The 12,041-nt window shown below is 41.6% G+C and overlaps 1 protein-coding gene across 2 annotated transcripts; it reads left to right on the top strand.

Annotated features, from left to right (window-relative positions):
- The first annotated feature begins 85 nt into the window (after positions 1-85).
- Positions 86-11,020, top strand: mfap3l (microfibril associated protein 3 like). Of its 2 annotated transcripts, none has more exons than XM_032582354.1 (3): positions 86-3,274; positions 4,718-5,129; positions 9,255-11,020. In XM_032582354.1, the coding sequence occupies exons 2-3, from the start codon at positions 4,805-4,807 to the stop codon at positions 10,163-10,165; spliced, it is 1,236 nt and encodes a 411-aa protein (XP_032438245.1). In that variant the 5' UTR covers positions 86-3,274; positions 4,718-4,804; the 3' UTR covers positions 10,166-11,020. The 2 variants fall into 2 exon arrangements, with proteins under 2 accessions (XP_032438245.1, XP_032438246.1); XM_032582355.1 differs by having other exon boundaries at positions 86-3,349.
- Positions 11,021-12,041: the final 1,021 nt, after the last annotated feature.

The raw sequence follows: 12,041 nt of genomic DNA, 5'->3' as shown, positions 1-12,041 counted from the left end.
ATGATTTATGAGGGTTAATCTTTTTCTTTTTGTTATTATTATTTAATAGGGTTTTTATGACGAGATTGTAACTCAATGGTAGTTGATATCTCACCTTCACTGTGATGAATCAGTCATTGGATTTATTCTAACAGCTACTTAGAAAATGTCAGATTTCCTCTATGTTAAGTAAACGTCAATCTGAAAAATGTCACAGCCACCAGGTTACATATTCAGTGTTTTCCTTAGCAGTTTTGGATTTTTTTGCAGCGAAGATCATGGTCTGCCATCATCCATAACAATGATCATTAAATAATTTTATATTCATACCTCTACTGGGAACCAAAACACCGTGACGTTCTCCAAAACAGAATTATTTCTTCTTAATGCCTCTGCCGCACCACAGCGTATCTGACTAGACTTTCAATGGCTTGTGCAGACACACTGCAACGACAGAAAATATTGTTCACCGTAAGCCCAGAGGTTAAAAATATGATCGCCAGATCAACCACCATTTTTAGACATGTCAACAATGCCGTAGCATGAGCGCAGTGACTCTGACATGTCTTATAGCGCACATGTGACTCGGCAATAATATTTGTTAACCTCAAGTAACACTGTGCACACACTGTCTGCACTGATGGGGTTTCACTTACCTCAACGGGAAGCTGAAACTGACTGCAAGATCTACTTTTGTAGATTATGCCCAATCCTGATGCGGCACAACACTGTGAATTCCACACCCCTGATCCCAATGCATGTGCTGTGTTCTAAAACAAATGTGCATCAAACAGGGCACGCATAGCTACAGCATGTGGCAAATCGAATGCTACGCTTTTAGAGTCACGTAACATTCAGTTTTCAGAACACCAGCCTACATGTAAGACGGGAAACGGTGTGGCAGCAGCTGTAGAAACACTAGTCAGTGGCTAATTAGGTTTCGTGGATGTAGTCTATGATTCTGGGGCAGACTTTTCTGACAGCAGCAGTACTTGAAGTAGAGTCTTAATGAACGAGTCACTTTTCGTATTCATCCATCTTTTCCTGACGATCACATAACGGCCCCTGCCGAGAACAACAGGGTCCCTCTGTTGCCTGCTCTCCTTCCCTCTGTACAGACTTCCTCCCCGCTGTGCTCAGCTGTAGCTCCTTGTGTTACAGCGTGACTGAGCTCTCTGAAGTGTTTGAGTACAGCAGGAGCTTTCATCTGTGAAAGATAATGGGGTCAGGGAGGTAGAGACGAAATACGCTTGTTGCAACACCTGCAGGAGTGTGGACAAAATAAGCCTCCTTTTGTCCTGAACCGAAAGGTTCTGCTTGATGTACTGTACAGTCGTATAAATCGATGGAAGTCTTCCGAAAAGGTCGTATGAAGCTTTAAGACAACATTACTTTTGTTTATGTTAAATTCAAAGGAAAGCTTTGATTCTTATGGCGTGGATGTTTGCTGACTGACAGAGTAATTGTACCTCCAGGTATCTTACAGCCAAGTAGAGACGACAAAAGGTCAGAGCAGAGGAGAAAGAACAAATTCAACCTTCAGTAACCCTAAACTCGATCCAAATGCATGAAAAGACACAACTGGTTTTAACACTGGCTTCTCTTCATAACCAGAGCATTTTTATCTTAGCTATTGACCGCTCTCTTACGACTCGATCCTTGGTATACTACGCCGGTCTTTCGACTTGTCACAGCTTCCAGGCTGTCTCTTACCACGTCTGGGCTACAAGGTAACAGCCTGAATTATATTGACTTAAAATGTGCCTTATTTCCCTGCTGTCATTTCTGCTACCCAGACACACAGCGATCCACTTTCAGAGCCTGTTCATCATGCAGCCTTTCCGTTTGAAGGGCTTTTAACCACAGTCCATTTGCCAGCTGCAGTTGCAATAAGTCATGTACATGCAGCCATAGGCAGAACAGGGTGAGTTCTCCACCACAGGATTAAATGCCCTCGTGTCAATACTGTTTATTGTCTTTGTACTACATTTTCTTGGGTAATCCATACACATACTCCACTTAATTCATGCAGTGGCTATAATATGCATCCATCCAGTCTAAGATCGGGCCACAAGCCCTGGATGGAAACCCTGACATTATACTTAAAAACAAGCGAGTTACAAAAAAGCTTGACGTTTATTTCTCACTACAACCAGTAAATATACTGTTGGAAAATTTGTTCATCTACCCTTCAATGGTGCTGCTTTATGGAAGTCGCAGGCTGTGCCCATAAAAACAATTCCTCATGTTATAACACGGAGAAAATTTGTTTATGTTAAACAAATCGCGTTGATAACCATCATGTTGTTAGACATGGCACTGATGGTGAAACCAAAACACTTTCCACTGACACATTTGCTATTTTGACCGTTTTTATAGGTAATATTGATACCAAATGTATATATTACTTCAAACTAGACAATGTGGTGGTTACTGTGCCTTTAAAATCTGATACTAAAAGGTTATTTCTAGTGTTCAATATATGTTCAATATCCAAGTATAGGTCTCTGTTGAACCCCACGGGGTATTTCCTCTATAAAATAGCCGTGATCTCCACAAATAAACCAGTTAGTTGATGAATCAGCTGCATTTTCTAGTCCATAAAATGATGAAAGTAATTCTAAGCTACCAAAAAAAAAATTGCATTTCTTCCTTTAAAATCTACATATGAGCTTTCATGTTTGACTAAGGGAATTTTAGGAGAGAAAAAAAAAACAATGCAGCATCTGTGCTTTTAGTGCAGATATTTAGTTACCAGAGAGAATGATGTCTGGGTAAAAAGCCCAACAGCTAGCCCTGTTTGGGCTCAAGAAGCCATCACCAAAGGCAGCTTTAGCAGGTGATGCGTCTACCTATGATAGTTTATTGTTATTGAGAGTTTTTTATTTGTGATAAGATGTGATTCGTTGTATTGTGGATATAAACAGTGTTGTAAGGATTTTTTTTTTTTTTTTAGGTTTTTCCCATCCTGCCGTAGTGGCTAAGAATTTGGGGCAGTGGGTAGCGGCAAGCTGTATTTCGGTTTATTTTTCTTCTACTTTATGATTTTCATCCTGTTTTAAGTGTGATTATAAATGTTAGTACCCGGTAGCAGACAGCAGTTCCCATCAGTGCAACCCGAGCAGGCGGCCGGGGCTCTGCGCCCTCCCTCCCCCTCTCACCGCTCCGGTTCCACAGCAGCAGGCATCGGGAGGAAGGAGGATGGAGATCCCGGAGCAGGAATAGCTCCTCTCGTACCGTCTACTGGGAGGTTCTCAACCAAACACTGGGGCACAAATGGCACTCAGACCATGATGTAAGTAAAAAAAAAAAAACAAGGCTGTGCGGAAATTGCGGCTGTTTTCGGGTGTTTTATCGGCGACCGTCGATGGTGAGGTGGCCGTTTGCTGATGACGGTTCGGGGTAACGTTACGACGCTATATTGGTATTTAAATCCCCGTTTGATTAAGTAGCGACTACCATCTCTGCGATGTATATATAAAAACACACACTGCACCTTTTCGCCGAGGACCGGAGCTGCCGCTACCACCAGCTCGCCCCGACACACTGCCATGATATATAACTGCTGCCCAGCACATAGCCGTATCCCACCGCCCTGATGCTATTCTGTGTAGCAACGCTGAATTTGGATAATTAAAAAAAAAAAATGTTTTAGGCTATGTTATATCTACCAGATGTACACATTTGCTTTCTGACCTGGTTGTTTCCTCACTCACACAAAGATAGCGACGAATGTGTTTGAACATAGCGACCCGGAAAATAGACGGCGCCCACACACTGCTCCGTTATGTGGCCGTGTGGCTTTGTTTTCATGCGAAGCAAGCCAATTGCTAATGTTGGTACACAACAGGAAGACGCCACGTTTCTGGTATTTCTTAGGAACTATATTACAACTACAGATGTATACTTCACGTATATTTTTTTCTATATTAAGGTAGTTTCGGGCTTATGGAACTGTGTTTTGCTATGCTTCTGATTTTACTGTTAATAATTTTGTAATTTGTTGGTAAAAAAATGATGCGCAGCAGGGGTTTATTAAGGCAGAGACTGTTTAAAGCAAAGCTCGTCTCGTAATTATGCCTGAACACGGACGGGAAATTGAAAACCTCTGGCTGTTGTGTAATCTCAACAGCAAAAACAACATATGTGTAAGTAAAGTGATCATATGCCACTTCTCTTAAGATGGCACCTTATTTTCACTTTCAACAAAACGTATTTATGCATATTCAGGATCCCTACTTAGTCTAGAAAAGCACAGAATTTGATTTGATAATGTGTCAAGTTTGAATAAAGTCTGGGGAAGAAAAGTTGAATGTAACATTCAAAAATTTAAATTCCTGAAACATTAATGAGTTTTTATTTGGATTATAGGTAGATGTTATTTGATGGGCCGCATCACCAATTTAGCTTTATACATACAGAATGTGTATTTGGTCAACATTTGTTTTGTGCCAAGAAGAGTGGAGAACAATAGTGACAAGTATATGCTTGATTAAATTTGATCCTTTGAATTTTTAAATTTTATTTGGGCCAGTTGAACAAACCAGAATAGTTTTACAAAATGTGACTAATGTTGCCTTTATGGTGACAGTAATGAGGAGTTGCTTGTTTTTAAGTGACTTAAGTCATTTCTTAAAGTGGAAACATGTTTGAAGATGTGCAAAAAGCATAATCAGTTTTACCGTATGTTATTTTATGCTCTCTGTTTAATATCTACCAAATACTTTTTTCTTTACAGTGAGATGTTTCACATCACAGGGCTGGATACCAAACTGCCTTCCTCTATCAAGAGATAGCCAGCCGGCAGGATGGAGCCCCAGGAGGAATGACACGATATCTTCCCCCGTTGGGTGTCGCACAACAGTCCAAAAAAATGCACTGGACCGGCGGATCCGTCTTCGTAGTCCTGGCGTGTCTTATCGCCTCCCGCTCTGCCGGGGCGTTATCGATGGACACGGATGGGAACCGTACAGAGAACAACAACGTGACAGACGGCAGCGGCTTCGTTCCAGTTGTGTTCACTAAAGTGAGCCAGATAATTGCCAGGGAGGGGAGCTGTGCGCTGATTGATTGCAACGTCACCGGAGACCCGTTCCCCAGCGTCGAGTGGTTCAACTCCCACGGAGAGCGCCTGGACACGCAGACTAGTGGTGAGGAAGACTTCTCTCTCTACAAAACTTGTTCTTTGGTCAGCTTTTTTTTTTTTTTTTTTTTAAATCTACTGCATGGTCTGAGACATGCTGCAGTCAATATCATAATAAGAGGAAGAGTTCAGGAGTTACAATCAAACATAAGATTTCAACTCTGGAAATTGTGCAGTTAAGTAAGAGCAGCATTTCAGATCCTTGATGTCAGTTTGAGTAACGTGGAAGCTGGTTTTTCTAGTTCTCTGGGATCATTACAAGTATAGAGAGGAAAAACAAATACAATATTTACATTTCAAGACTTTATTGCTCATTACAGTTTATAAGAAGCTGGGTGAATATTGTCAGTTAAAACCGATTTTCGATTTTAATCACATTTTTCCCCCTTTAGGAAGAACTTACAAGTGACAGAAAATATCTTAAAAACTGGCTTTTATTTCAGTCATTCCTTTTGTGAGCTGACATAAATTCAAAGGTTAGGTAAACTGAATTTGTAAAACACGCTTGTCAAACAAAGTAGTAGTTCTTGGGTGGGCTAACATCACTGTGAACTATTTAAATCCATTAGTTAAAAAAAATCCAGATTTTCCTCCACAAACTAAGTCTTCAAATGTAGAAAATTAAATTTATGGCTAAAATTGACTTATGGCCAAGACCTAAATCTTACGTTTTTAATAGAAAGTTGCTATATTTAGAGCTGCACCAAGAGATTAGTTGATTTTTCAGCTTAATCAGCCCTTCAGTGGGTCGGAAATTCAAAAATCCAACCTTTCCCAGTCAAGAAACCTCGCTGAAACTCTTCCAGAGTGGGCGCTTTCAGCATCAGTGAGCTTCTTAACATGGAATTAAAGGAAGCACGAACATGTAAAAAGCTATTTGAAAGGAATTTACAGTATTTTCTTTGGCATATAAATTAGACATTTTAAACACCGTTCCTGTGTTACTGTTGGTAAATTTGGAGCAAACTTCTGTGTAGTTATTTTTTTAAATTTACAGCTTGAAGACGCAAACTTTCTTTAGAAGGTCTAGAGGTAAATAAATAAATAATCAATTTCCTGTCAGGCAGCTTCGGGTGCATCAGGGTTGTTTATTTATGCCCAAACACAACAACACACACTCAGAAGGTCAGAGGTCGTAGATGCTGTAGCTCGGTCACCTATGGGAAAATAGGTTGGATATGCTGACTGGGACAGCATATCCAACCGACTGCCATCGCTAGATATGCTGACTGGGACGAAGTAATTCATGTAAAGTAGGGATTTTACTCTTACTTTCTGCATCATTTGGCACATTTTCATCTATTGGACAGAAACAGATGAAACTGTTCCTAATTCATTCATTAAAGATTTTCTTTTATTTGAGAGAGATTATTTTTTCAGCATCAGAGGAAGAGTGTTTTTATGTTGGTGCCTTTCCTGCGCTAACCTGTTGTAACCTGCCATCAGAGGCATGAAGTAGGAGGCTGAGTCATTGTTATTATTAATATTTTAACCCAAAACCCCCGCAGCTGTACTCCCAGAACTTCCTCCAAAAAAAAAAAAAAAAAGGCTTCACTCCCCCTGCGCTTATCCCAGATTGTTTCTGGATTAGATTCTCTTGATTAGTGCTGCTTGGGTCGTTCCTGCAATCGTGCTTTATTTCCCCTACAATCATTCTAGAAGCAGTTGGCAAAACATCAGTGGTTTCATGTGAGTCGACTGCCGGGACAAAATTAGAAATCTGCTTTTTATTTTTTTGTCTGAAAAGGCGGATGGGTGGGAAAGCAGAGTTATCCAGCTGCTTTTCCTGAAAACTCATTCATCTCTTCCTGAGGACAGAAGCCTGCTCAGGATGTTTGTGGACGGGTCTTAAAGAAGTCCTCTGTGATATTTCTCCAACTCTATTCCCACGCTGCTTGCGAGGGAACGAGGACTTGTTGATGCAGAATCTTAAAAATGTATCGTGTGGGATGAAATCTGTCCACAAAGTCGGCTTTCATTCAAAGCCAGAGTAGTATTAAGATGGCGGACATGAAATTGAAGGAGTGGAAGTTGGAAGGAGACTGGGTTGTGCCGGGCAGTAGATGATTTGCTTTGCGCAGCTATTGGATTAAACTAAAATCTCCTTCAAAAAAACCAGCTTAAGAAATGAACAGTGGGTTCTGTTTGGTTAAGGGAGCTTCTTTCTACATTACTGTTTGGTTGTAGCTTTAACATCTAACAGAGCGGTATTGATCACCTCTGCAGTAGAAAACACTGATCTGGAGCTCTTCCTTTGAACTGCTCAGCGGCTCAACAGTTCACATTCTGCTCATCAGTGAAAACGAGCAGCTCATTGATTTGACGTGCTGCAATCCAGAACTAAAGCAAACAGGCAGCGCTCTGCGGGCCCAATATGGTTCAGTCTTTTCAAATACTCGTTTGAGCAACTGGTCTGGTGGAGTGACTGCAGCTGGCAGCTTGTTGCTGCATGCACATTCACAAAACCACGTGTCATTAAACACAGGCCTTTCCTCCAAATGAGAGAAAGGTCACATGTATAAACACGCACTTCAACATATTGTATTTTAATTTTATGTAATTAAACATGTAGTTTCAGTTTTTTTTCCTTTGACAAAAATAGGAAAGGTGCAGTGTGCAAGTTTGCATTTTATTGTGAAACTGTTTTGAACATCACAAATCATTTAAAACATCTGGTTTACTTTGTGTGAGGTTTGCAGTTGTAATTTTCAACAAAGGTATAAAAAGTATAGTGGGTGTGAATACTTTTGCAAAGCGCTGTTTCCCCTGAATAGTCTGATGTGGATTGCATAGTGCCCAGTGTTACCGGATGAAACGTATTGCTGTGTTTAAATATTGGAAACATGGCGGGCCTCTCCTCATCTATGCTGCTCTCAGACCTTAAATGTACCTAGTGAGGATGCAAACAGTTAATTAACTTTCGATCAATTGTCAATTAATTGTTTATTAGATTAAAATTAGTTCCAATAATGAATAACGTCCGCTTAGACCTCTTTTAGTGCTGTAGTTCATCTGCCATCCAGCAGAGGGCGCCGTTGATCATCCTTAGGCTTAGCCAGTTGATACAAGAATAAAGATGACGGGGCCATATCAGAATTGGAAAGTGAAATGGTCCAAACAGAGTCCTGTTTGGGATTTAAAATGGACTTTAAGCGGTTCTGTTTTGAAATATAAACACTCGATAAGTTTCTTAAGTTTCATCTTGACAGCGCTCATTTAGCCTAGCTGAAAGGTGAAACAGCGTCAGCCTCTCATTCAGAAATTACTGAATGAGAAATTCAGTAATTGCTAAGGTCAGGATGTGTTTGAAAAACGGAGAACAATTGTAACACGACTGGAAAAAATGTAAAAAAAAAAACAAAAAACATGATGCCAATAAGCAAGGATGATTTTGAGGGCAGTTGTGAGTCAATGCAGTACATGGAGTCATGTTTTAACTTTCTTTTTAGTGAAAATACAGACAGTACTTCTGTATGAACATCTCTCTGTTGATGGAGGATTGAGTGTTTCATTAATATTTTATTCTTTCCATCTTTTACTTTTCTATTCAGCATCCTAAGAGGAACCTTTTCTGTTATATTTTAAATTTGCTGCAATGTTCGGTTTATTCAGTCAGTATTTAATACAGCTCACATTTAATAAGACTGAAATTTAATTTTCTTTTTTCTTTTTAATTTAACATCATATGAAAAAATTAGCCTTTTCTTGTTATTGAAGGACCATCTACTCCCTTGATACAAAAGAAAATAGCCACTTATCAATTAATTGTTAGTCTATCGATAAGATGAGTCGACTGTAGATTAACTCATTAATCAATACCTTCCATCCCAAACATCAAGGCTTTTATCTGATAACAAATGATTACATTCCAGTTATTGTTTTTAATAAACACATAGAGGTTAAATAAGTTTTTCTTTGAACTTTTACAAACTTTTATGTGAGCAGAAGCTGTAAGTTCCTAATGATAACAGGACAACAGCAGAACAGAGTGAAGTAGAAGGATTAAGAGGATTTAAACTTTGACCGCAGAGTTAGTCACTTCATCAGCATTCTGCCTCAGAAACATGAAGTGAAACCCAGAAAAATGCCATCATGGTCGTGTGTGTGTGTGTGTGTGTGTGTGTGTCTGCAGGAGGGAAGTGGTGGCTGCTGGACACCGGAGTCCTCAACATCACCAGCATTGAGTTCTCCGACCGAGGCAAGTATACGTGCATGGCCGCCAACGTCCATGGCACCGCCAATGGCACGGTGACCCTGCGCGTGGTCTTCACCAATGGCGACATGGGCGTGTACTACATGGTGGTGTGTCTGGTCACCTTCACCATCATCATGATCCTGAACGTCACACGCCTCTGCATGATGAGCAGCCACCTGAAGAAGACGGAGAAGGCCATCAACGAGTTCTTCCGCACCGAGGGCGCCGAGAAACTGCAGAAGGCCTTCGAGATCGCCAAGCGGATCCCCATCATCACCTCGGCCAAGACGCTGGAGCTGGCCAAGGTCACCCAGTTCAAGACCATGGAGTTCGCCCGCTACATCGAGGAGTTGGCCCGCAGCATCCCGCTGCCGCCGCTCATCATGAATTGCCGCACCTTCATGGAGGAGATCCTGGAGGTGGTGGGGGTGGAGGAGATGAGGCACACCTTCGTCCGGCACGCCCCCGAGTGGCGGCGCGACGCGCATGGCTGGATCCCCTCCATCGGCGTGCGGGACGTCTTCACCATCCTGCAGGTGAGGGACAGAGAGCGCAGCGAGTCACCGGCCGCCGACTCGGACAACTCGTCCGTTCACGAGCAACCGCAGCAGATCGCCATCCAGGCATCCGTGCACCCTCCGCTCGACGACGGGGACTGCTGCATGTACGAGGCGTCGCCACCGTCGCCGTCGCTCTCCCCCTGCCCCTCGCCGTCCCCACCGTGCTCCCCTCTGCCTCTGGAGGAGCAACAGGTGGCGCAAGAAGAGGAGATCGGCAGCCAGGCAGCGGCCGAACAGATAGTCAGCGAGACCCCCCCCTGCCAGGTGTTTTACGAAAGCCATGTTTGATTGGACTACGAGGGCCGCGCTGACATCCTGCTATGCATCTCACACTGTATGAAACAATCACCTGTTTATTCATCTCTATCTCTGAAGTTCCTGACACATTTCATCCAATCAGAGGCTTTTTAAGCACTCTTCACTCTGGATTTTCATGCTTGAATGTACGTGAGAGGAGGTAGTAATATTAATAATGTAATAAGCAGAGGATTGTATGAGGAGCTGTCTTATTTAAAGAGGAGACGGGGGGATTTGCTTCAGTTTGTAGTTTCTTACAATGTTTGAATTTTTAATTTTCCTCACCCACCTCCAGGCGTTACCACGGCGCTCTGCTTATCTGCATGCTGGTCTGATGAAGCTAAAAGGGTAGCCTGACTGGAACATGCTTTAAGGCCAGGTGGACCTGTGAATATACGGAGTCCTGATTAAAGACACACCTCTGAGTGGAGTTTGTTTTCTTTCAGATAATTTTAATTATAGAGTATTATTCCTGACTGTGCTGTGGTTTGATTCCTCCAGTCTGTCTAGTTTAGGCAGGTTGGACTTTGAACTCTCCTCTCATTCAGTGTTTTTGGTTTATAATCCACCTCCCTGTCTAATCTTAGCATTATCTTTCGTCTGCAGAGGCTTTGCTGTAAACTTGCATGTTAAAGTGGACAGTTGAGATGTCCGACATCTTGTTCTGGGACTCCTTGTGTTTTCTTCCGTCGCTTGGGCTGAAGCTCCAGTCTGTGGCCGAGACGAGCTGCACGCTGTTCTGCTTTCACCGGTGCTCTACAGATGCCTCTTTTTTCTTCTTCTTTTGTAGTGGAATAAAATAAGAGTGCTGTGCTTTAAGATAAAATAAAAAGCAAGGCTGTGTGAGTGGTGACTTTTCTTATTAATGATGCTTGTGCTACCCATCGGGTTGAAAATTTATGTTTTAAGAAATTTTTTCTGCTCTTATTATTAATAGACAGTTACACTTTCCTGAATCATGCAATGACTACATCGTCATCCATACATGCTGTGTGCTTCCTCCTCATTGGCTACAGGAGACAGGTACCAGCAGCCAATTACAACTATAGAGTAGCAATAGTTTATTGCTGCTATTATTATTAACATTTTAATGGTACCAACCTCCCTACAACTCTGCAGGGAATTAGCAAGGTGTCCACGCAACCTTCAAAAGTATTCATGTATCCAAGACTTAAATGTAGAGCAAAAAGTAAATTGGCCTTTATGTTAATTTCAGGTCTTAAATTTGGTGGTGGCAGGACTATGTAATCTTGTATATTTTATGTAGATTGTTTTTATATTCTCATGGGACTTTTGTTTGGCAAACTTTTGAGTCGCGTGCAGGCACCTCCATCGTGGTTCGAGGCAGGTGAGGCTACCGCTAACTATCGCTAACTATCGCTAACTACCGCTAACTAGCAGAACTTTGTTCTAGCTAGCAAAGTTCGCTGCTAGTTAGCTAGTTAGCTAGCTTTTTGCGTCTGTTATGGGTAAGTGAAAATTTGTCGCGTTTTTGCTGGACCACGTTCGTCTTTGCCACTGGCTCTCTTCTGTCGCCAAACCTGTCAACCAAAATCATAGACATCTGCAGGTTGTCTATGATTGGTGCTCTGTTTGGACAGACTTTAGTGTTTATCGGGAATTAGTATTTAATTTAAATGAATCACAACTCATTTAATTTCTGCTCATTTCAAGCCGTTTGTGGGCACATGAAGTTATAAAACGGGGTTAATAGTTAATATTGGGACATTGTCATTTATATATTGAATTTTAAAAAAATAGTTTCTCAAAAACGAACATGATATATGAAATGCAAATATGTGAATCTCTCCACCAGCTTCTCCAATTAAGGTACAATCTGTAAAATATTAGAAACAGTTTTAGAAAG

The sequence above is a fragment of the Xiphophorus hellerii genome, chromosome 14 (assembly GCF_003331165.1).
Source record: "Xiphophorus hellerii strain 12219 chromosome 14, Xiphophorus_hellerii-4.1, whole genome shotgun sequence".
In the NCBI taxonomy this organism is placed as follows: Eukaryota; Metazoa; Chordata; class Actinopteri; order Cyprinodontiformes; family Poeciliidae; genus Xiphophorus; species Xiphophorus hellerii.
Note: the sequence above shows the minus strand (reverse complement) of the source record. Positions and strands in the feature narration are given on the sequence as shown.

Bases quoted from the DNA above. Each gene is read 5' to 3' on its own strand.
- mfap3l (XM_032582354.1), top strand. From the start codon at position 4,805: ATGACACGATATCTTCCCCCGTTGGGTGTCGCACAACAGTCCAAAAAA. The intron at 5,130-9,254 runs GTGAGGAAGACT...GTGTGTCTGCAG, and splicing joins CCTGGACACGCAGACTAGTG to GAGGGAAGTGGTGGCTGCTG.